Consider the following 24,833-nt stretch of genomic DNA (forward strand, 5'->3'; position numbering starts at 1 on the left):
TGGCCCAGGGTTTTTCCACGGCAGCAGCTCACCCAGACCCATATGATTGCTGCAATCCCACACATGCAGCAGAGCTGCTACGTGGGGGAGTGGGCAGGGTTTGCTTTTGCAGGCAGCTGCCCCATCTCCCCGCCTGGGAGAGGAAAAGGGGATAAAACAAAACAGCCCCTCCACGCCAGGGGAGGTGGCCTGGGGACAAGCTGGCATCGCAGCAGCCTGCTAGTGCCCTGTCCTCAGGCACAGTCCAGCAGTGGGGACACGTGTCCCCTCCCTGGGTTCAGGATCTGAGCCTCTTCCCAAGCCCAGAGCCACCCAGCCCACCCAGCAGTGGGAGCACAGGGGCGAGCTGAGGCTGGACAGCTCAGTACAACAGTGAGCACCACACGTGGGTACCGCAGAGTCCTGGGCATCACCCTGAGCCAGGCTCCATGGGTGCTGCAGCCTTAATCCTGTATCCCCCCTCTGTGCCATCTCACTGAGGATGAGGAGGAGGTGGGAGCATCTCCATCCCTCCTCCCACAGACTGGGGCTGTGCTGGGGTCAGAGCTGCCCTACACGTCCTGTTCCCCTGGTCATCGCTCCTGGGGCATGTTTACCCCCAGAGCCAGGTCCTGGACAGCTTCTGGGCAAAGATAACCCATGTGCCGCCTCCTGCCTCCAGTGCCGGCAGTGCTGCTCCTCCAGCTCCCCTTGCTCACCCCTATCCTACACCAACATCTCCAGATGATGCAGAGGTGCTCAGAAAAACTGCCCTGCTCCTACACGGCTGCCAGTGCAGGGGGACAAGTTCAGTTCACAGCTGCAGTACCCCGATGGCATCCCCCAGTGCTGGCAGATCTCATCTGGTCCCATCCATCCTCTTTTTCTTCCCCCCTTCCTCATGCTCCTCGGGGCTGGAGCAGCCCTGGGGAAGCCAAAGGAGCTACAGAATATGTGAGGGAAGGGAAGAGGCAGCTCTGCTCCCCACCAGGCCTGTCACTAAGCTAATACCCAGCAGCTGGTGTCATTTTGGGCTGCTGGAAATCTCTAGACCTTCTACAGGGAGGGTCTCCAGACTCCCAGTACCCCCAGTGCTCAGGATAAGCCACCAGCAATGTTAGCAGCGCAGTGTGCAGAGGAGCAGACACTGTGTCTTACCCATCCGTGTGCACCGTAAAGCCATTGTGTACTGGTTGAAGTGGTCCAGGATGGAAGATCCGTCTCCACAATGCTCCTGAAGCACCTGTGGGCAGCTGTGCCCTGAGCAAACCCCTTGCGGGGGCTGATGCTGGACAGAGGAAGGGAATCGGAGAGTGAGGGGAGACAGAAGGACAGTAAGGGTGACAGGACAGGGAAGGACAGAGACATTGACGCCCGTGGGTGCTGACAGCCCCAATGCCCGCTGCTTTAGTTCTCTGCAACCCCAAACCTCAGAGAGACCCCAAAGCCCACCCCAAGAAAGGAAATGGAGGCAGAGAAGAGACTTGGTGAGAAGAGATTTGGTAAGAAGAGACTTTTAATCGGACTCCATTACAGCTGTTACAGGGTTTCTCTCAACTGCCAAGGAGTCCGGCCAGCACGGCACGCATGGTAAATACACCGGCTACGAGGATACATGGGACAATTTACTACGAGATCTGTGCTTTCACCTGTACAGGAGGGTTTCACCAGTGTTGCGCTTGCCTGCAGGGGAAGCAGCCGCATCCTGCGCGCTGCCATGGCTCTGCCCGGGTTGTGCTGTGTGCCTCCCGGCCACCAAGGCCACCCAGCCCTGCTCCCCGCTCCTGCCAGCGAGACCCAGGCTCAGGGGAGGATGGGGGACAGGAGGAAGGCAGTGGGAGTTGCTCCAGGGAGGTGCTGGGGTTTAACGTGACCTGCGGGGTCTGGGTGGGGCGCCAGGACGTGAAGCAAGGGCTGTTCTGGAGGGATGAAGGGGAATGGGCCAAGGGACACCCAGGGAAGGTGCAAATCAGCAGAGTACAGCCAGCACCGGCCGTCCCTCTGCTTTGCACCAGGGCCAAGGGCAGATCCAGCCCCTGCACCGGCAGCTGAGCCCAATGCTCCGGGATGGAGCATCCCAACTCCAGCCCTACAGGGACCGCACACACCCTCGGAACCACAGCACTGCTGTCACAGGGTGGGCACCCTCCTGCACCAGCCATCCCCTCTCCAGACCCACTTAACCCATTCCCAGCTCTGCCCCAGAGATGGGACAGGGTTTTAACCCCTCCTGAGCTACCCAGCACCTCCTTGTCCCCCAGCCAGGGGCACCATCCTGCTCAGAGCAGCAGGATCAGGGCTGGAAACCAAGCAGGGAGCTGATACAGGGGGACAGGGCAGTGGTTCCCCCCTCCTTCTCCCACCACCCAGAGGAAAACTGAAAAGTGCCTGTGCTCACAATTAGCAGCTATTCCCTGTGCCTCCGTGGAGAAAAAGAGGGAAAAAAGTGATTTCTAGGGCTAAAAGCCACTGGCAGTCAGCCCGATCCGCAACCCAGGACCCCAAGAAGGTGCATGGAGGGAGAGCCTGCCCTGGCGAGCGGGAGAAACCCCCAACACAGGCTCCAAAAGTGACCCAGTACAGCGAGAAGTGAATCCTAAACAAAACACATCCGCGCACACATACACGCGCACACCCCCACGCACAGCATCTATGGACGAACGCACGCGCGATGACACGGATCACTTAGAATTTAACACACACACTCCCCCAACACCCTGTGTCTAACACCAAGCAAATGCCACAAAGAAATACAGTATTTCCATGGATAAAAACAAAGGTGGTGTCCCTCCTCCTCCTCCTCCTCCTCTGTGCTGGATCCCCAGGGCAGCTGGAACAACTGCTGGGACGGGGGGGGACAACAGCCACCCGCCACACACAAGAAATAAAAAGGTAAAAATATGTCCTGATATACAACGAGAATTGATCTGTACAGCACTGGGAATGAAAATAGGTCACGGGCCACTTTGGAATACATTTTGTCATTTAACAGCATTTACAGAGACATTTACAGAATAAATATACAATAGAAATAGAGAATCTCTAGGTTATTATTCCATCTCCTCTCTCTGTATATATTTTATATATATATAATATAGCTTTTTTGTTACCTTCTTACTGACTTTGCCTCTTATTGACGCTGCAAGAAGAGGGGAGGAGAGCAAACACCTCCCTGGCTGGTTTGGGAATGGTGATGGGAGAGACGGAGGGCCGGATCCTTCCCGCCTAGGGTTCAAGGAGCATCATGCCATGGGAGCAGACGGACCGAGCACTTTGGCTATGGGAGGTGTCCTGCTCCACTAACTCCATGGGAGCTATGGTGGGAATCCGACCCCCGGGCTCAGGGGCATGGGGAAGGTGATTTTGGGCAACGATTTGGCTCATCCTGTTTTGCTGGTTGGGTGGAAGAAACTGGGGACGGAGGGAGAAGTAAGAGATGGGAGGGAACATCTTACCTAATGATGGGGAAATGCCACATGTTTTGTGCTTCTTCTCCCATTCCAAGATAATGCAGTGAGGATATTTCTATGTCCCTCTGCACGGGCAGGGGAAGGACAGAAAGACAGAGGAGGGGTGGTGAAGGGGGAACCGCTGGAGGAGAGACAAGAGCATGGCTGATCCTGACCACATGGGGCTGGTGCTTCTCAGATCCATCAAAGACTGAGCTGCTTTGGTTCAGTCCATGCCTCTGTTTTCCCCCTGGAAAAAATGATTAACAAAGGGCCTGAGCTAATTGTGCAGGAAGAGTCCCCAGGTCACCAGCCAGGCCCATGGAGAAGGACTATAAATAAAGGATCACAACCCACAAGAGAAATGTCATTGTGGAGGACCTCCTGGACCCAAGGATGCTAAGAGAAGCCAAGGATGTGGTGAATGGACCAGGTACTTTCTGCCTTCGCCTCCCAACCAAAAGGAGAATCGAGGTGGAAGAAAACCCACTGATAGGAAAGCGGGAGAGAGAAGGGCTTGTGGACAAGCACCTACAAACTTGGCTTTCACACTGGCTTGAAATACCATCATACATGATCTAAGCCCAGCAGAACCAAGGATGAGGAGCTCCTTTGGCTTTTGGAGGCCACAGCAACATGCTAAGAGGAAAAGAGGGTGCAGGCTGCATGGGGAGAGGAGGAAGATGCCACATAATACTGGTACCCTTGACAGAGATGCTCGGCTATGTGTAGGATTCAGGGAAATGATCCTCAGGCCCAGCTGGAGAGACTCTGAGCTGGGAGATTCCAGCCCTTCCTAGACAGCACGGGGAGAAGTAACATAAGGTTACATCAGTCTTGTCCCCACACAACATCGATGGGCACGACAGAGGCCCCTGAGCTCTAACAAGGGCTCACCAGCCTGGATCAAGAGCTAACAGGGACACTGGGACCTGGCACCGACTCCCAACAACTGCTGCTCAGCAGACCCCTGCTGTCCCCAAGAGCTGGTTACCCCCATCCAAAGGCTGGTGAGCCCCTGTGGAGATGCAACGGGAGGCAATGCAGACGCCCTGGTTCGAAGCTATGAGAAACGAGGACACACGTCCAGAAATAATCACTGCCCAGCTCACCTCAGCCGGTGGGTGCAAGGGAGATAAGTCAGGGGGTGGTTTCCTGAGAGCTAAACCAGGACTGTGGTAGGACTGGATGCCCCACAGCTTCTCTGCTTGTCCCTCTGGGACATCTAAAGAGAGTGGCAAGAGGAGACGATCACCGTGCCAGGTATTTTGGTTCAGCAGAGCATCCCACATGTCAGGAGTAAATCCAGGAGAGCGGTCCTGACCCCCGTCATGGTAGCCCTATCCAGACCTCACACATGCTCACACACCCAAATCACCCTCAACTTCAGAGGTCCTTCTGCCACTCAGCACGATAAATGCCCAAGCACGGAGCATGCTGACCACTTCATCCCATGGACACGACATCTCCATCTCTCAGAACAACCCACAGATGCTGTCCCCATGCTGGTGGTAACAGAACAGATACCAAGGATGCACCATCTGCAGCCTCACATGTTGCAATGTCTCAGCCAGGCCCACGCTGCTCCCTGCCTACCCTGGTCAAAATTTTAGGGTTATCGGGGTGTGTCCACAGCTATAAAAACTACAGGAGATACAACAACAACAACAGCAACGATGGTGACAACAACAGCACCTTTTTGTGCTATGAACATCGATGGTTAATTGTGCTCGTTGGAATAAGGCCATGACTCCTCCCAGCTAAAGGATGACACATGGGGAGGGAAGAGTGCTGGGTTACAGGAGGAAGCATGGCTGGCTTTCCACCTGACACCAGGTCCTTTATCCAACCATTAGCTGCTTAGAAAAGAGAGATTCTTCCCTTCAGATTTGAGCTGCATGAGAACAACTCTTGGAAAGATATTGCAGCATCTCTTGCTCCTCCTCCCTTCCCTGAAGGCAAGCCCGGGGGGCCTTGCCTTTCAGATGAGGGTTGTCGGAGGAGTCCTGCCCCTCCCGCAGTCCCTTCTTCCTGATGCCACCTTAGAAATGGCTGCTTTTGGTTACGATTTTAAGAGGGGTTTTTCTTCTTCATCTTCCTTATTAATTAATTTTCCTGTTGCCTGGACAGCCAGGATCCACTCCCCAATGACCTCCTCTCCTGGTGGGGGTGGTCAGCAGGCAACCATCACAGTTCAGATTCAGGGGTGCTGGCCAGTAGGTACCCACTCCCGTATCGTCCGTTGGGGGCACTGCTCATTTCCATGGGGGAGTTGCTCCCAGGACCCAGGTAGGAACGGTGTGTAGGCATGGGGGACGGGGTCTCACTGGGCACTTTGCTCAGGATGAAGCGGGTCTCATCGTTGTCTTCCAAATTGGAGATGTCCTTCATCATCCGGCCCTTCTTGTAGGTGACAGAGAGGGTGTTGGAGCCATCCGAGACAAGATGGAACTGCCGGAGAATGAAGACCAGAGGCAGAGGAAGGGATGCCAAGATGATCAGAGAGATGAGAATAGCCATGGCCCAGGTTGGGTAGAAAAGGAACTTTTCTGCAGCCTGGGAGAGAGAGATATTAGCATAAAGGGGCTGACACAGCAAAGGTGATGCATACCAGGTACAACATCTCCTCAGTAGTAGGCAACTCCTGCTGCCTCCTGCCAGACTTCATCCTCAGGGGCACCACACAAAGCTGGGTGGGTTCAGACCAAGGAAAAGACATGGTCCTGCACACAGTAGTGTGTAGTTGTGGAAGCAAACCAAAATCCAAGCTCAAATGTCAGCCCATGGTCAGAGCTGGCTGGAGACTTCTGAGCAGTGTGGACAAACCTGATTGCCTGCAGAGGATGAACAACTACAGGCAGGACATCTCCCAGCAGGAGGAGAGGGTAGGAGAAATGAGTAGAGCTGGGAAGAGCAGTGTGATCTGCAGCTCTCAGCTGCCCCCTGCTCAGCCTAGACCTGGGGAGGAGGTGGCTGTGGGGGACAGGAGCTGTGCTCACCTCCTCTCTGATCCATGCACTGTAGCCCGGGGGGCTGACTCCCAGCTGGATGATGCTGGCTGTCATGAGCACGGCCATGCAGATGGGAGACACGTACTTCCAGGTGTAGTAGTAGAACTGATAGGGCTGGAAACCCAGCATTTCCGTCAGCTCCTGCATGAACCTGCCAAGAAGAAGAGATGGAACATGCTACTCGCCAACTCCAAGTGAGAAACTCCCTCCCAGGGGCCCCAGTTGTGAGTTACACTCAAGGCATGGCCTGAAGAAGAGCCCAGCTGATCCGGGCAAACATCTATGTGTCCTTCAAGTCCGTAGGACTGTTTGGGAACCTCCACAGGAAAAGGCCATTTGAGCATTAGCCAGAACCTCCCTTGCTCTGTCCAACTCATGAACAACAAGAACAGGCACTGGAGGAACAAGGTCCTCTTTCAGAAGAACCTGGAAACCTCAGACAAAAGTGTGATCACAAGTGACAGAGCACCATAACCAACACTAGATACCCGTGAGAAGGACCTGCTCCTGGGGCTGGGTTACACCTAGGGCAGAGCAGAGGATCAAGGTGAACTGAGTTCCTGCCTCTATAAGGTAGCTGTCCCTGGGGCATTTGCTCCATCACAGCTGGCCTCCTGGGGAAAAAATCATATGGAAAAGAGCTGGAAGGAGGGGGTTTTTAGCCAGGAGTTAGCGCACAGTTATTCTTTCTGTTGTACAAATGCCTTACTTCTTGGTGCCGTAAATCCAGGCCACAGCAATGTTCTCCAGGATGACCACGACTGTAAGCGGCAGCGTGGCTGAGTAATCATCAAACATGGTGACAAAGTAATTCCCAGAGCGCTGCACAAAGATCAGTCCTACCACGAAAGCGAAGATGCAGCAGCCGACTGTGTGAAGCAAACGGGCATGGTCAGCAGAGCACCCCAAGAGGAACCAATGTCTCTGCCACACGGTCCACTCCCTACACATCCCAGTACAATCCACCATGTCCATACTCTTCTGGACTGACTCCCCAGGGCAACGGGGACCCTCCACCCCTTCCCCAGGAGGATGCAAGAGAAAAGATCTCACCTGTGAACACTTCCTTCCGCACCTTGAAGGTGTCAATGATGGGTGTAGTGATGCCTGACATGGTCCCGATCATGCTCCCCAGCCCCAGGTTTATCAGCATCAGGAAGAACATGACAGACCAAAACGGTGAGGCTGGGAAGTGGGTCATGGCTTCTGTGAAGGCAATGAAGGCCAGGCCAGTTCCTTGCACTGACTGTTCAGAGGGAGAGAGGACCAAAAAGATGAGAAGAAACATGTCAGCGACACAGACTGCAAGGCTCAGGTCTCTCATGTCGCACTGAACCTCTCTTCAAGGAAAGAAAAATCCAGCCTGGTACCCCAGCCTGGAAGCAGCGACGACCCTGCTAGACTTGCTATGGTGATACCTTTCCCCCACCCCGGGAAGGACCACTGTGTGCTAGGGAAGACCACAGGGACAGGGAATCCCCATCCCTGGACAGTCTCTAAAAACAGTTTTTCCAGATCCATGTGCCAGGAGTGACACAAGTAGAGCAGATCCTACCAGGGAGAGGCAATGGGGTAGGTGACCTCCTGGTCCTACTAGGAGTGCCACCAGGTACCTTGTTGAGTTCGTCCTCCAACAAGCAGGCATCCAAGCCCAGTTCTTTGAAGTGCCCCTCTTTCACTGTCATGATCACCTTGTACATCTCATTGTAGTCTTTGGCGGTAAGGTGGGAGAAGTTCACGTGGGGTGGGATGAGGTCGTGGCTCAACACATTGGTGTTCAGGTAGCCCAAGATCTTCTCAGCGTTCCTAAGGGAGAGCAGAGCTGGTCACCCAGAGATGTCCCCTTCTTCCCAGGGTGGAGGATGGGGCCTGACCATGGAATCCCTTTGCACCAGGCAGGATGAACCTCCCTGGGTCACGTTACCCAGGTCCCAGTCAGAGGACCTCTTTGCACGAGGTGTAAGTAAACGTTGCATTAGGCCACATGACAGAGGATGCAGATGGGGGACCACCAAGGAATGGGCTCTCTGCACCTCCTTCGCAGGCTTATCTCCTGCTTTGGGACTCCATGCTGCATGGCCAGAATTTTTATGGATGCAGTTCACTGCCTACAGATAACACCAGGTGCATAAATTCACCTTCCTCCAGCTGCTTCTAGGGTACAGCACAGCAGCTCCCTTAACCTTGCAGACAAGTGGAGCCTACGATAAGTGGAAACTGGGGGGAAACCCAGGTGATGTGACCAGACATGTTGGATTTACCCTCAATTTGCAGACTAAGAGCCCATCTTAGGGCTGGATTTTAGATTGGAGGAGCTGAATAGTCAACTCCCGCAGCTACAAAGGGACATCTCTGGAGATCCAGGTCTTGACCATCAGGAACTTGGGTCCACCAAAACACAGCATCACCCAACTCCAGGGCACTTACTCTATTGCCTCCAGATCCACCACAACCAGCAGTAGCAAAGACCTGCCCACCCCAAACAGAGAAAAAGCAAATCCTCTTACTCCACCACACATTTCTCATTCATGATGTTGGCCTTGAAGCCCAGCACAGCAAACACAACCAGGGTGGCCAGGACAGACGTGAAGAAGTTGATGAAGGAGACGAGTGTGGCATCAAAGTGACAATTGTTGTCCTGCTTGTTGTAGCTGGAGAAGGCGATGACCCCTCCAAAGCCCAGGCCCAAGGCGAAGAAAACCTGTGTAGCTGCCTCCCGCCACACCTGGGGGTCCAGCATCTTGTCCAGCTTGGAGGGGAGACAGAAGTTACATGGTTTGGTGGCTCCACAACTCATCCCAGTGGAGCCAGAGCTAAATTAAAAGGCTGCTGCACCTACAACATGGGATGGTTTTGGAGCAGCCATGGACATGCTTTGATCTACCACTACCAGGTCTTGCATTACCAAGCGCTCATAGGTCCTTTTGCTCTTTTCCACAGAGGGGGAAACAGAGGCACGGAGAAGGGCAGGCGAAGGTTTGACCTGACCATGTGTCTGGGTGCTCCATCTGCCCCAGAGCCCAAGCCGGGTGCCTAATCTCCCAGTGCAAAGCCCTACAGCTTCCCAGTGGACTACCCAGCAGCTCTGGAGAGCTGGTGTCCCTGTCCTCCCACCCAAGGGACCCATGTGCCACTCAGCGATGGGTCTCCATCGTCCCCCGGCCACCTCCTGCCTCCGGAGCACCCAGAGCACTGGAAATCAGACGTCTCAGCTGGCGGCTTTGTTTAACCTCCCTTCCCTGCAACCATATCCCCCCTCTCCTGCGAGCCAGAGCTGCAGGCTGGAGACCTCCGAGCATCATTCATCAAGAGATCATAATTAATATCTTTAAGAGCCTCACCAGCTGAGCTGATTCATCTACATCTCTGCTTAATTAATTAGTAGCTGGTTAATTAATGGATGCATACCACCAGCGGAGGTTTTGCTGCCAGCCAGCATCTTCCCATGAAGTCTTCAAACATATTGCCTCAGGCACCCCCACTCCCCCCACCCTGGTGTCTGGGCACCTAAAGGTGACTGGAGCGATGCTAAGGCTCAAAGCAGCTCCAGGGTGGGGAGTTTGCAAGGCTCTTGGCTGTCCTGGCCATACCGTGCGTTTAGTGTGCTGCTGCCACGTCCTGATGATGTATCAGGATCCCCAAGGTAGTTTGGGGTTGGTACTCTGGCTTTTGGGGTGAGGACCATAAGGGAAAACAGGGTGTGACCAGCCAGGAGGAGAACCTGCTTGGAGACTCTTACCTTGGGTGTGAACATGTGCATGATCCCATCCACTGCCCCGCGCAGCAGAAGTCCCCGCACCAAGAAGCAAACCAGCACTACATAGGGGAAGAGCGAGCTGAAGTACATCACCTAGAGCAAGAGGGATGCAACACAGGCACAATCTCATTTACCGCCCGCTGAGCCCAATGACCTCCCCACCCAACCCAAGGACAGCTCAACAGGGGTGTGAAGGGAAGGTTCCCCTCCCCAAATGAGGTCTGCTCCTCAGGTAGCACAGGATGCCACAAGTGCTGAAGCTCAAATGGATTTTCAAAGTGCTTGGACAAAGAAAATCTGTTGGGGCTGCTGAATGCGGAGATGATGGTGTTGGGTCAGAAAATCCCTGAAACACAAACTGCTGGTGCCTGGGGAGCCCAAGGAAGGACATCTCTGTACCCTCCCATCCTCTTCCCCAGCATCTGCCCAGTGCCTCAATGAGCAGGTGTAGATGGGACTTTGTCCTGGGCAGAAGAGACCTGCTGCTGTTGTCCAGCTCACTCCCACCCCGCTGCTCTTGGGGCTGCAGGGCAGGGCTCTCATCACCCTGTGCTACCTGCTAATGCACCAGGTGTTTTGCAGAGCACATCTGGAGACAGGGATGTTCAAGTGTCCTGGGAGACCATACCTTTCTGCATCTGACTCCACAGCATTGCTTGACACGTCAACAGCACCTGCAAGCTAACAGCATCCCCTCTCCCAAAGCTGCCCTGCTTCTCCTGTGTGGATTTCCAGTGCTCCCCCCCTTAAGGGGGGCTCAGCTCTCACCCCTACATTCCACAAGCATCCATCAAGATGGCGTGCATCAGAGAATTGACAGTTGATGGCCCCTGAATGCAGGGGCTGGGCCGGCAATTTGGCTGAGCCCTGGGCCATGGCCACGGGTGTCAATCGGACTAAATCTCTTCCCTAAAGATCCAGATCTTATTCTGGATCTCCCCAGAGATGGCCCGAACTCTGGAGTGGGTCTGAGCATCCCCCAGTAGACACAGCACCCTCCACCCACCACACCAGCCACCCCAGATCAGGGCAGGAGAGCGTGGTCCAAGCAGGAGGTTTCACCCCAGCCAGGCTCAGGTGGCCATTGATACCCACCTTCCCTGAAGACTGGATGCCTTTGATCATGGCCAAGCCAACAAGGCTCCAGGCCACCAGCAGACAAAGGGTCATCTTCCAGTTGAGACCTCCGCTCTCCGAGATGGAGTTGGAGATGTCCAGGGTCTCCCGGTACCAGAAGTAGGTGGTGGCTGAGCTCCTCTCGCATTCGGTCTCCACAACTGCAACCAAACAGAGGTAGGCGAGTGCAAGGGGGCTGGGGGAGAGTCACCCACCATCTCTTAGGGAATGAATGTCAGTTAAGGTCAAAGACCTGCTGGAGCTGGCCAGGGAAGGCAGGTGCCCCTGGAAACTAAGGGACAGGAATTAATGGGGCTCACTTTTACCAGGAAAAAGAACAGTCAGGACATAAAGTCATTGTCAAGTGAAAATAAGATGTTCAATACAGGGAGAGACATTTGCATTTGCTATAAAACCTCCCAGAGTGTCTCAAGGAGGTGCTCAGATGCTATTAAACACCATTAGCTCCATCAGCATCTGTTGGGCACTGATGGAGCATCCAAGTGAGCCCTGCCTGGCTGCTGCTACCTCCCTCCATGGTCCTGGGTCAGATCCCAGCCCCGAGCACTGAGGCACCTGGAGACCCAAGCTCTGTATTCCCAAAACAGCATCAAATCCCATGAGTGGGGACAGACCCCAAGGGGAGGGCATGGGAGAGACTCGTCCAACCCAAGGGAAACATCTCCATATGATCAAGGCAGCTGGACTGGAGAGGACCCAGTGCCCCAGGAGACACCTCTGCCTCTGGTGTCCCCAACCTGTCATAGCTACAGACGTTGGGGGGTCCCCATTGTCCCACAGCCCCCCTTCCCTGAGAACTGCTCCCTCCCAGCTGAGCCTCCCCCCGTGCCAGCAACCATCCCTTACTGGCCACCGAGCCGTTTTTCACGATGGGGCACTCGCTCCAGGGAAGAGGGTACTGGAAGGACTTAAAGAAGTAAAAGATGCTCCAGCCGATGATGACATTGTAATAGAGACCGACAAAAAAACAGACCTGGCAGGGAGGAAGGAGGACACTATTAAATCACAGGGCAGTGACACCGTCCCCAACACATCGCCCACTGGGCAGGGACCAGCGGGGAGCAGGGCTGCTGGGATCAGGGGATGGGCCCATTCCCACCCAGCCCTACACCCATGGTGGAGCTTGACCTCTCAAACCTCCACGCGGGGCCCCTCGAGCTTTGCTTCCAGGCCAGCCCCCCCACTTTGCAGCTTGCAAAGCCATCCCACGCACCCCAAGGCAGGAGTCCGAAGGGACCCATGGGTGCACTCACAAGGCAGCTGGCGTAGCCGATTCCCCCCAGGCGAGGACAGATGTAATTCCAGACGCCGATGCTGCCCCGGCGGATCCGCTGCCCCACCGCCAGCTCCAGAAAGAAGAGGGGGAGGCCAATGATGATGAGCAGGACCAGGTATGGGACCAGGTAGGCACCTGGCAGAGGAGAGAAAGCTCATCACAGCCCCATCTCTGCCTGCTCTCATCCAGGCAAGGATGGACAGACAGGGACGGACAGGCAGGGCAGAGCTAGGGCAGGCTCTGCATGTCCATCAGTTCATTTGCAATGGATCTGGGAATGGAGGTCAGTGCTTGGGCAGCAGAGAAGACAGCTGTAGAGAGGAGCAAACACACATGCATGGAAGGGAAGGGTGCAACATCCCCTGCCAGTGTGGGTACATGAGGAATAGACCCCAAAACCCCTAAAGACACAATGCATCTGCACAGGCACATCACCCTACACCCAAGGAGACACCTTCGTAACCCACCCCATGGGGACACGCACATGTTCCCAGCCATCTCAGACACACGGTCAGGCAGGAACCCTCCTGTTCACCCAGGTCCTACCTGCACACGTGTGTCTGAGCACAGCCGAGCCCCCTGCACCAACACGCACCCCCCCCAGACACCCACATGCCTGGCAGCAGCATTCACCGCTCCACATGTTGCCCAGCGTGCAGCGAGGTCCTCTGGTAAAGGTAGAAACAGCTCGAATTAGAAACACAGTTAATCTCTGCCTAATTGAGGAGGCCAGAGAGAAATTAGCAGTTCCTGAAGCATAACCAAATGACCATAAAGGATGCGATGACTCATGCTGCAGCGCCCGGCTGATGAATTACTCCAACCTCCTGCCAGGGGCTGAGGAACGGGCTCGGGAGCATGTGGCTTGCTCTCGCGGGGCGGCAGGTGATCCAAAGGCACACGCCGGAGCCCGGTTGCTTTGGGCAAATTCCTGGTTGGATTTACAACCTGGTGACAGCCACCAGAGCAGCAGTGCTGCAAAGCAATTCAGCCCCCAGTAGTGTCCCGAGCTGAGTGCCCTGGCAGTGGGCTAGGGATTGATGTGTTCATGGGGAGATAAATTAAGATGCAGCAGCCCAGGGTGATTAGCAGGATGAAAGGAGAGGCAGAGAGCAGAGCAGCGCTGGAACCCATCTCTGCAATGCCCTCCTGGGCATCCACATCTCAACCTGCAGATGGATGGAGATGAGACAGAGGGACAGATTCAGATGCAAATTTCTCCAATACTGGATATTTTCTTGCTGCGATCTCTGGAATGATAGGAACCAGCTTATGCCCGTGCATTGCTGTGCCCAGGAACACCAACATAGAAGCACAGCGGGCAACACCGCCAGCCTGTGCCAGGAGCCGGCACACCGAGTCCTGGAAATTTGGCTCCAGAACATCTTGCTACAAGCATGTAGCTGTTCTCTCCTGCAGACTCCCACCTGGGGAACAGGAGAGAAAGGAGCAGCTGCCACCACGTTTTGGGGCTGCTCAGCACACCCAGAAGTGGTCTGTCCATCACTCCCCAGCTCCCACATCCGTCTGGCACCAGCTTCACAGCCCAGTGGGAACCCCAGCCAGGGACCAAGAGGGTTATACATGGTGGGAGGAAAAGGCAGAAAATCAGTGTCTGCCCCATGGGACAGGGGAGATGATGCCACTTGGGGGGAAAAAAAAAAAAAAAAGAGAGAAAAAAACAGGAAAAAAAAAAGAAAAAAACGAAAAAAAAAAATAAAAAAAAAAAAAAAAAAAACAAAAAGAACCAAGCGGGGAAAAAAAACCAAGAAAAAGCAGGGGGAAAAACCAAGAAAAAGGGAAAGAGAGGGGACTTGAGCAATCTGCTGCTCGAACTCTGTGCCTCAGTTTTCCTGTCTGTAAAACAGGGGCAATGGTTGGGGCAGCTTGTAAAGCCTTTCTTGAGATCTGCTGTAGGAAGATGTTACACAACAGCAAGGAGCTCCTAAAACCAGCTGCTTGTCCCAATATGTGCCTGGCTCAGTGCCCCTGTGTCCCACCACAGGATGGGGCCCAGCTGCTGGGTTCAAACCCAGCACACCCATCTCCTCCACTGCAGCGAGTCTCAGGGCTGTCACAGGTTCAATTCCCTTACCCCACATTGCATCCCATCCGGCCTTTTGTCTAAAACCAGTTGTTTAATGCTCCCCCCACAGAGACAGCTAATTCAGCCCTGGATTTGCTAGGGTAAATCCCAGCTGGGGAACACAAGCTGCCCCTCCTGCTACCCAGCACCTGAGACAGTCAAGGCTGAAGCCCCACAGACACACAGGACAGTAGAGACCTCAGAATAAACTGAGAGCATTTTAGTCATTGCACTAATTACAGTGGTAATTAGCTGCTGTGCCAGTGGGGAAACTGAGGCATAGCTGGGTTAGGTGCTCACAGAGAAGCGGGACCCTGGGTCTCTAACCTCCAGGTCTGAGCTGGCTCCTGATCTCATTTAATCAAGAAAACCTGCTTGGAAGTCACAGTCCAGACTGGAGAGCTGTGTAATGAAGCCAGCAGGGCCGTATCAATCTATCCCAGCTCTGAATTTACCCCAGGCTCTGCCTCCGACCTCCTCTGGGCCACCATCCAACCCTCCCTGCTGCATGTGATGCACACATGCACCGGCACGTGCAACACAGCTAACGCAGGCGTTCGAGCCCTGCAATGCCTGCAGATGCTCGCTGCAACCCCAGACCATGCCAAGACCCCTTCCTTGGCTTTGCAACATGGCAAACACACCGTGCAAAGCCATGCTGCACTGAAACAGAGACTGGACCCAAACTAGGACACCAGGAGCTAAGTGTGCCAGCAGCCAGGGAGATGCTGGGATGCAGGAGCTGGCTGCAGTGCGCTCCATCCCAGCCGGGAAGGGGAGGTGATGAGGGTGCGAGCAGCCCCGGGGGTGGGAAGTGCTGACTGCACAGGTCTTCGTTTGGGAGGATGACTCATCACGAAGATGACACCAGAGATGTTTTAATTATTGAGAGCACTGCAGGCTTGCCAGCTCTGGGGCTCAGGGCACACTCAACAATGCAGTGCCAGGAGCAGGCAAGGGCAAGGGGGAGAGGGGAAAGCTGGGCTGATCCTGGCTTCGTGAGCAGGGGCTGCTTCCCATCACTGCAAAGGTCAGGGCTGTGGGGGAGAGGCCTCAAGGGCTGGGTTTGGATTAATGATGAGCAACCTGCCTTCTCATCAGTGTCATGAAGGGCGTGGGGTCTCAGCATGGCTGGAAGAGACCAGACCCTCCAGGCTGCTCCTGGAATCCAGAAGAGGGGGTATAGTGTGGGGTGGGAGGATGGGCTGGCTGGAAGGAGGGTTTGGGAAGGGGCTGGAGCAAACACAACATAGCTTTGGGACCTAGGGAAATGGAGGGGCTCTCATTTTTTCCCTTTAGTTTCCAAATTACTCCAACAGGAACTGGGGTCTGCAGTGAGAAATCCTGGCTCCCAGCCTGGGATTCACCTCGACTTTGGAGCAGGCAGGCAGACACCTGGAAGTGTCCTGGCCTGGAAGAGGCCATCCTGGAGGATCCTGCATCTCTGCACTGATGCACACAGAGCGGTGAGCAGCTCCCAACTGCCCCTTTCCTCCTTCAGAGCCCAAATAACCCCGATCCTGCCCCAGCATCCACACCCCAATGGGAGCAGCCTGCGTGCAGAGAGGCAGGATTGGGCCATACCCCCTTCCCCAAGGGCTGAGCCTGTCCCTGCCCCATCTCTCACCTCCTCCGTTCTTCTGGCAGAGGTAGGGGAAGCGCCAGACATTGCCCAGCCCCACAGAGTAGCCGATCTGCGCCAGGATGTACTGCAGCTTGCTGTTCCATGCCGGACGGTTCTCCACATCCAGCTCCTCATCTCCATCCTTCTGCTTGTCCCAGGTCTCCCCTGTCACATTGAGGATGCTGCGTTTGTAGTCCACGGGCTCTTCGTGGGCCAGCAAGTCAGCCACCGACTCAGTGACATGCTCACTGCTGTGCTCCCGCTGCGTCACCTTGCTGTTTTTCGGCATCGGGACGGCTCCACGTGGTCCCGGGGACGGGATGGGGCAAGGGGAGAAGATGAATGTCACACAGGGAACGACACCCGTGTGAGCTACAGCTCAAGCCTCACCTCCTCTTCATCAGCAGGACCTGGGCGGGGAAGGGGACAACAGAAGGATCAGTTGGTTTTGCCTTTCCTCAAGGGTGTCCTGGTGCTGGCAGGAGTGGCAGCACCATGGGGAGAAGGTTCTCCACCACCTTATGTCTTGGGGACCTCCCCTGGGCTGGGGGATGCTAAGGGCCCCCTTCTCTATGAATGATGGTCCAGGAACAACCCCCTGGCTCAGCATTCATGGAGAAGAGCCTCCTGCAACCCAGAGGAAGGAATTTCCCTGGGCTGCAGGGGATGGTGACAAGCGATGGAGCCAGTCACATTGCCATGACACCTCTTTTATCCTCTAACGACCCCGTTCTTTGGCCAGCAGCACTGGTGAGGGCTGACAGACGCCACATCCCAGGCTGACAGACACCACATCCCAGGCTGACCAGGGTTCTGCCCTCCCTGCCCCGCTCCCTCCCCTTCTCGCCCCTCAGCAGAGCCCGAGCTCAGCCCCACAACAGCTCAAAAGCGCTGGGGAGACAATGACAAACGTCCGGGCTATCTCTCCATCCCCGGACATTATCAGGAGTGACTTAAAAGCCTGGGAGCCTGCAGCTAAATCTTCCCAGACAGCCTTACAACAGATAACGGCTGCAAAATAGCAGCAGCCGAGGCAAAGCCATCAATCCTTCCGACCCCTCCACCTTCCCAGCCTTCACCGACAGCCAGCCTTGGCCAGGGAGAGCCGTCCCACAGCATCCACGCAGTTACACCAGTTAGCCCCTACCACCTCATTCCCAAAACTGATGGCACCAGATCCCATAGGTGCAAGGCCGGGATGGGTGCAGGCAGGATAATTTTTGGATCCATGGAGGAAGCATGTGTTTGTCACCAGCACAGTGATGAGTGGATACGCATGGTGGGTCACGTTTGCAAACAGGTGGCCACCTGTTTGCACCAGGGACTGCTCCCGGTGCAGGAGTGACCCTGCATGGAGGTGTTTCAGGGGGTGCCCATGACCTGGCTCAGAAACCTCACAAGAAAACTCACATCTTGGAAAAATGACTCTCCCAAAGGGCCACGTTTGCTTCTTTTCTCTCACCTCATCCCTACTTCCCAGGGGACACCAGGCTGGTCACTAGCCCCTGGAAGAGCAATGGTGCCAGGCCTGGGGACCTCACCCACCCCAGCCTGGCCACAGCATAATCTCACCCTTACCCTGGGGGCTTTCTTGTTCCGTTCAAAGCTTGTGTAAGAGCCAGGTGGCATATCACAAATAACCCATCAGCACAGTCCCTGGGGCAGCCAACCCTCAGCGTGGGCGGTCAGTCTCTACCAGGATGGGTGATGCAGGACAGGCCTCCCACTGTCCCCTCTGGAGAGCTGAGGGAAAACTCTCCTGTGATTTGCCAGAGCCATCCCCAGCAATCCTTTCCTTTGGACAAACATCCATCTTTTTGACCCAATTCAGCTCACAAGCCCAAACCTTTTCACAGCAGCAGGTTCAGCCTTGGCAGCAAAGCCCATCCCCAACCAGCAACTGAGGTCCTGACCCAGCACGGGAGGGAAGCAAAGCATCGGCAACAGGAAACCTCACCCTCCCTCACCCTCACCTTGGTGGTTTTTCACTCCTGAAGAAAGTTCCGCTTTTGCCAGGCCCTGTTCCTATTAAAAAAAGCTATTTTCGGCTGTCGGCTGCATCTGTTGCCAGGCAACCGTGTCAGCTCCACATCTTTCCTGGATCCGGCTCCTCCAGAGAAGCTGTTTGAATTATTCTTTCAAGCCTGGCCCTGCAATGTTTCATTTCCAAATGAGGGCTCATTCACGTAAACCACTCATGGCTCGATCGTGGCAATTACCGGCATGTGGCTGCCTGGGGCTGGAGCATCCTCAGCCAGGATGGGGACAGGCACAGAGGGCAGGGAAGGGGCTCAGCCAGCAGCCAGGAAACACTGGGATTTCCACCAATTTTGGATCAGGCTCTGTATAGATTAGTGTGGACCTGGTTGAATCACCCACGAGTTGTTTTCTGCTCTCTGTCTGCTCAGCAGCCACTTAAGCTCCTTCAGGAGCCCTTGGGGGCTAAAGTCTCTCTTTATATCAGGGACAGAGCCCAGAAGAGCTAGGATCTGCTAGCCGAGCCCCCAGAGCTCAGTGCCCCATGGTGAGGGCACCAAAACTGCTCTCCTGGGACAGCTCAACCCCTTGCAGCAAAGCCTGGGAGGTGCCCAGCTCCAGGGAAGGTGGTGTTGAGCCAGGCCAGCGCAATGGGGTCAGGACAGATCCTACAGCATCTCTCTCTGGATATCTACCTCTCTCCCTCCTCAGTGTAGCCCCCCCAGTGTTATCCTTCAGAGCTGAGAGGCAGCAGGACACAGCAGTCCTCGAGGAGCAGGTTTCTTCAAGCACCTCCAAAGCCCCAGCAGCTCTCAGCTCCTTGGGGGATGCTTGAGACAGCAACATTCCCAAAGGATTTGGGCATCAAAAGGGGATCTATTGATCTTTGGCTGCTCTCCTGGGGCAGGGATTTTCTAGGCATTAGGGTAAGAGAACACCAGAGGATGAGATGAGAGTGAAGGAGCAGAGGTACAAGACTTCCTCCCCATGGGAGATGCGCCCAAATTGAACTAGAGCAGGGGAAATGCATGGAAGACGTCCAAATCTTGATCCAGGCCTGGCTCTGTCACTGTGTCCCTTGCTTGAGAGAGGTTCTACTGTCTCCCAAACGGCTCAACCCCAGCCTGGGCTTGGTGGTGTTGTCTGGAGGAGATCCAGGCCTGAAAGAGAGGGGACCGTTCCCGACAGCGATGCCATGAGCGTACCCAACCTTTGCTGTCCATGTCCCTGCTGGTACCATGAGATGAGTCCATCCAGAACCAGCACAAAGCCACCAACCCACACAGCACAGGGACTCGATCCAGGGAACAGTGAGATCAACAGGACTCTTCCTACTAATTTCCCCAGCGTTGTGCATCAGCCCCATGGTCTGCACCCCTCAAATTGGAAAGCACAGTCCAAATCCATCTGAGAAAGGTATTTCCACTCATTTCTTTGCTTGAAAAGGGACTTTAATCCAAAAGTCATCTGCCAAAAATAATAGCTACCCTGCGAGAAAGACGAAGCAGATCAGCTGACAGCCAGGAGCTTTCCGGGCCAGAGAGAGATAGAAAACCTTTGTCACTGACAGATGGAGATTCAGCTTGTTTACTTAGCCCTCATGACCTTAATTTTCTTAAATGTGCATTTTTTCTTTCTCTTAAGAAGACAGATTAGGGTCTTTCAGAGCCCACAGCTCGTAATAACCTCACTTGTGCTGCAGGACCAGAGGTGCCTTTGTCCAGGTAAAACCAGTGTTGATGCCACCCACACAGGTGCCTGGAGAGGGACCACAGCTTTTCCCACAGCAGGACCAGGGAAGGGATCACTTTGTGCTGTGGTCGGTGCTGGTGTCTCTAGAGATCACTTGAGAGCAGCCAACAACATCCCGTGGGGCGTTACAGGGGAAACATTGGGGAAAGCATCACGAGGTTGTCCCTGGGGATAACTTACCTCCTGCATCTCCCACTGCTCGGTATCCCTAGGTATCTCCTTGAATGGGATCCCCACTTTCACGGTCCCCAGTGGATGCCTTCACGTCGAACCCCTTGCAGGGCTTCAGCCCCCTTGCAAAGCAACCGCCATCCCCCGAGACACACCAGACTCACCGGCTGAGCCCAGGGCTCCTGCTTGCGCCAAGTGACAATCCCCCATCCAGGTGACACAGGGGTGGCCTCAGCCACTGTATCCCTTTGCACTGACAGCTCAGGAGCCACCGCTGCAGCAGGTCGAAGGCACGTGGCAATGGTTTGCCGGGGCACAAGCTGGATTCACCCCACCCGGGAAAGGGGTAGAGATGGAAAAGCTCCTGCTGTGCTACATCCAGGGGGTTTAATCCCTGCCCAGAGGTTCCCATTGATCCCAGCTGGAGAAGGAAACACCCACCGGGGAAAAGCTGCTATTTGGGATGAGTGAAGACCTCCAGGAGCCGAGGGCATTGCATCCCCCAAGCCCTGCCAGCAGCATCACGAATGGTTCAGCAGAAGAGGGATGCTTCAAGACGCATGTCCTGCCTCAGCCCGTCCTTGCTTTCTCAGGAAGGCAGCTGGGGAGCAATAAAGCAGGCTGGAAACGGGTCAGCAAAGCTTTCAGCTGGGCCTCGAAGTGCAGAGACAGGTGGGGGAGGAGGTAGGGATTTACAGCAGCCTCCAAGGAGAGCAGCCACCAGCAGCAAACATTCTCTGGGTCTGAAGGACAAGCATGGGGGGGAGATTTCTCCTCTCCTGTGTCTAAATTCTACATTTATACCCTGTTTGCATCTATAAAGGGGAAACCGAGGCAAGAAAAAAACAGAGGCTGAGATTGTGTGAATTCAAAATTAATATGCAAACCATAGAGACTCTCTGCTGGTCCCTCCCTACCCCACCACCTCTCCTCCTTCAGCCGCGACCCCGCTGCACTTGGCTTCCAGGCAAATCCCCCGCAGCTCCTAGAAGGATGCTCCTGGTGAAGCATCCAGCTCACGGGGTCCAGAAAGGTCCAGCTCACTCCATCAAGGTCACAGAGCAGGGAAACGAGGGAAGAGCAAAGGGGCCAGAGGGATTTCAGGAGGTGGAAGGGCACTCTCAGGTTTGGGCTGGGAGATCTGAGCATCAATTTGCAGCTCCTCACCCTCCCCAACACGCATGGGGCCAGGGAAACCTTGTACCCAGGGCCGGGCTGTTTGGTGCAGATGGGGAGACTGAGGCAGAGAGAGGAAAGGACGGATCCAAGGTCACCAGAAACCAGAGAGATCGGGGAGGAGAGGCAGTGGGAAGGAACAAGCATCCCTCCCATTTTCTGTCTGTATACAGCAAAGAGAAGGAGCCCTGAATGCACATCCCAGCTTTGAGACCAAATCATGAGAAAACCAGCTCCAGGCCCCTACCTGCTGCTCCCCACGGTCAGGAGTGCCTCTGCCATGGGAGAGGGATCAATCTCGCAGAGTGGGTCCTTCGGGAGGTATCTCACTCTTATGAACCACAAGAGGCCAAGGGCAGGACCCTCCCAGCAGCATCGAAAATCTGCTTCAAAGCTCAGAGAAAAGATTTTTGCCCAACACAGAAGCATTGCAGCTCTGATCCCCCCAGCCCTGCTCCAAGGACCTTCCTGCAGCCTCTGTCACACAAACCTCCCTTCCATGAGCTAAGGCCAGTGCAAGATGCCTTCATCTTAAAGCTGTTCGGTGCCGGAGCTTGCTCATCCCTGATTATCCTCTCTGGCTCCACAGGGAAGTTTTTTGCCATCTGGGCTCATTAGGGCTGCTCCCTCTCTCTCCCCTTCTTTAAAGGATCCCTGTTAATTAGCACCAGGCTCTCACCGCCCTGCAGAGATGACACCCAGTGACTCAGTCCCATCAGCCGAGCTGCATCCCGGTGTGCTCCCTCCCTTACACCCACGTGTGGAGAGGCACAAACTTTGGACAGGCACATCTTTGAGCAGATGGGAGAGACAGGGGTGCCTGAGGACAAGGGCACCCACAAGAAGCTTTGCTGGAAACAGAGCTCCTGGCTCCGGCGTGGGGTTGAGAGCAGCTCAGTGGCATGCACCCAGTGTTTCCCCGCCGGAGGAGCTGGAGATGCTCTGCGACACATCCTTCCCATGCAAACACTCAGGCCTGCTTTAGCGTCATGACACAGGAGCGGTTCACATTCGCTGATGAATCAGAGCTGCCTCCGCTTCTGTCTTACACCTACCCAAGTGGCTTTTGCCAGCAAAAGCACCCAGATGTTATAAATAACCCCCAGCTCCTATAAAGGCAAGCAGAGGTGGGGCTACCCCAGCCATCGCCACCTGCTCCACCCCAGCGGTGGGTGCGTTTCTCACCACCCCCAGCTCAGGGGTTTTTTACGCCCCATGGCGGGTTGCGACATTACAACGACTCTTTTCTTCAATAGGTACCACAAAACCTTCAGAAAGGGCAGTTTTGCAGATGGGTCATGAGACAGACACAACAGCACCGGAAGAGGGGAAGCCTTGGGTTTGTCACGAAGCGTATGAGCCCATTGATTCATCGAATTTGGTCTCCTTTCATCCCTCATTTAGTATCATGAAAACATACATCAGCTGCAATAGCGTGACACTGTACCAAAGCCAACCGTCATATGATTCCTTCAGGGCTCTGTTTGATTCACCAGATGATCTTTTTCCAGCTAGATCTCAGTGATCCCTCTTAACTCACCCACTCCGGCTGAACGTTAGTGACTGAACCCAAAACCAGTCTGGGTTTATCCTAAAAGGCAGCAAATGGGCAGCATCCAAATCGCTCTGCAAGCTCTGCTTTTCCCTATTGCAATTCATGAAGCTGCTGCTACGTTTGTAAACAAACAAGTCCAAATGCAACCCAGGATGGGGTAAAATCAGAGTCTCTCCTCAAGGCAATGGTTTGGCCCGGATGTGCATAGGTCAGCATCTGATCTAGGGTATATTTGATCCTCGTGACTCTGGCTTGGCTCTGGTATAACTCCAGATTTCCTGCTCTGTGCAAGCCTGAAGCAGGAGTGGAGTCACTACAGATTTAAACCAAACCCTTTTATTCTTATTGATTCTAGTGGAGCTGTCTCCAATTTATCCTGGAGGACAGCTCAGACCCACATTTTATTTCCCTTCCAAGCAGTCAAACCACCATCCAGGTTCCTTGACCTAGTCCCGACACCTCTAGGGAGATATTCACGAGAAACTCTACGCCCTGCCAAGAATAGCTCAGCTGCCGTGGCATTTCAGGGTTTTTACCTACCAAGACCAGAAACAGTTGCATCAGCTCCAGATGGATTCAAACCTCAGGTGCCTCAGACACAAGGCATGATCTCAGAAGCAGAAGGATTTCACCTTCTGGGTCCTTTACAAAGAGCTAGGACCAGATTTCTCAGACGGTCTAAGCCTCACATCCCCGGAGTGATGCAAATCTGCACCTGGCCAAGATGCCAGCCCGAAACATGCACCTTTGGGCACAGCCAGCGATGCAATAAATGCACAGAAGGGAATAAGGACTCCCCACACCCAATACTGAGAATTGCACAAAACCAGGCCCCCAAGCCCCATTTTTCTGCCTCAAAACCAGCCATCCACATTCAGGGGGCAGCATAAAAAAAAAAAAAAAAAGTAAATAAATAAATAAAATAAACCCCCAACACTTTGGGGACCAGGAAGGAAATATTCAATGCAGCCAAATGCTTTCTCCTCTCCCAATGTTACTGTCAAGGTCAATCTGGAAGCTGCATTTCTACCCACCCTCAGGCTCAGAAGGGATGAGCCCCCTCCCCCCCCAACCTCAGCTAGGTGGCCAGTGCCACCCCCCCGGTGGCCACCCCCAGCCTCTCCGGGGTGCTTTAAGCCATCTACCGTCTCTAACTGTCCCCCACAGCCCTCGATGCCACCACCCTTAGGGCCACGCCTGATGGCTCCAGACTTAGGTGCGTCCCCCCCTCCCAGCTTAGCCCTGAGCTCCTTCCCGAAACCAGCCCCGCCAGCAGCGGTGGGGAGGGGGCAAAGCAAGCAGGCATCGCCCGGTGCGCGGGGAGACCCCCGGCAGCGGGACCCCGGGCCGGGGAGCGAAGGGAGCACCCTTACCTCGGCGCTGCGGCGGCTGCCCGGCGGCTCCCGGGGAGGCTGAACCTGTCCCGTTACCGGGAGAAACTGACCAAGTCCCGGGAGAAACTGACCAGGTTTCCCGCCCCCTCCACGGGGCTGAGAGCGGGCGGCGGGGCCGGTAACCGGTTACCGGTGCTGTAAGGAACCGGGCGGAGAAGCTCCGCGGGTACCGGTGGCTGCGCGCCGGGCTGCCGCTCTCCTTCCGCCGCTGCTTCCCCCCCCTTCCCCGCCACCGCTCGGCGGATGCGCGCTGGGCTCGGCCCGGCCCCGCTCCCCTTCGCCGGTGGGGGAAGGTAACTCCGCTCGGCTCCGAAAATAAAAGAAACAGAGAAAGGAAAAAAAAAAAAAAATTAATAAATAAGAAGGGACACGCAGCCCCTGACGCAGGCTTGAGTCACCAGGGCCGCACGTCAAAGCTGGGGTGCCGGGCCACCCCCCCCCCCCATCTCCGAGGGGGGTTCTTGCGTAAAGAAAAAAATAGCAGTGAGC

General features: G+C 54.9%; 1 protein-coding gene across 2 annotated transcripts; it reads right to left on the reverse strand.

The window, feature by feature from the left end:
* Positions 1–5,530: 5,530 nt before the first annotated feature.
* On the reverse strand, positions 5,531–24,593 carry SLC6A17 (solute carrier family 6 member 17). Of its 2 annotated transcripts, XM_075775908.1 has the most exons (12): positions 24,324–24,593; positions 16,323–16,729; positions 12,587–12,744; positions 12,180–12,306; positions 11,292–11,473; positions 10,179–10,289; positions 8,947–9,188; positions 8,053–8,245; positions 7,493–7,685; positions 7,149–7,308; positions 6,428–6,590; positions 5,531–5,984 (listed from the first exon to the last, which is right to left on the reverse strand). In XM_075775908.1, exons 2-12 carry the CDS (start codon positions 16,606–16,608, stop codon positions 5,616–5,618), a joined length of 2,184 nt encoding a protein of 727 aa, XP_075632023.1. In that variant the 5' UTR covers positions 16,609–16,729; positions 24,324–24,593; the 3' UTR covers positions 5,531–5,615. The 2 variants fall into 2 exon arrangements, with proteins under 2 accessions (XP_075632023.1, XP_075632024.1); XM_075775909.1 differs by lacking the exon at positions 24,324–24,593 and having other exon boundaries at positions 12,587–12,679; positions 16,323–16,439.
* Between the last annotated feature and the right edge of the window lie 240 nt (positions 24,594–24,833).

The sequence above is a fragment of the Balearica regulorum genome, chromosome 25, assembly GCF_011004875.1.
Source record: "Balearica regulorum gibbericeps isolate bBalReg1 chromosome 25, bBalReg1.pri, whole genome shotgun sequence".
Taxonomy (NCBI): Eukaryota; Metazoa; Chordata; class Aves; order Gruiformes; family Gruidae; genus Balearica; species Balearica regulorum.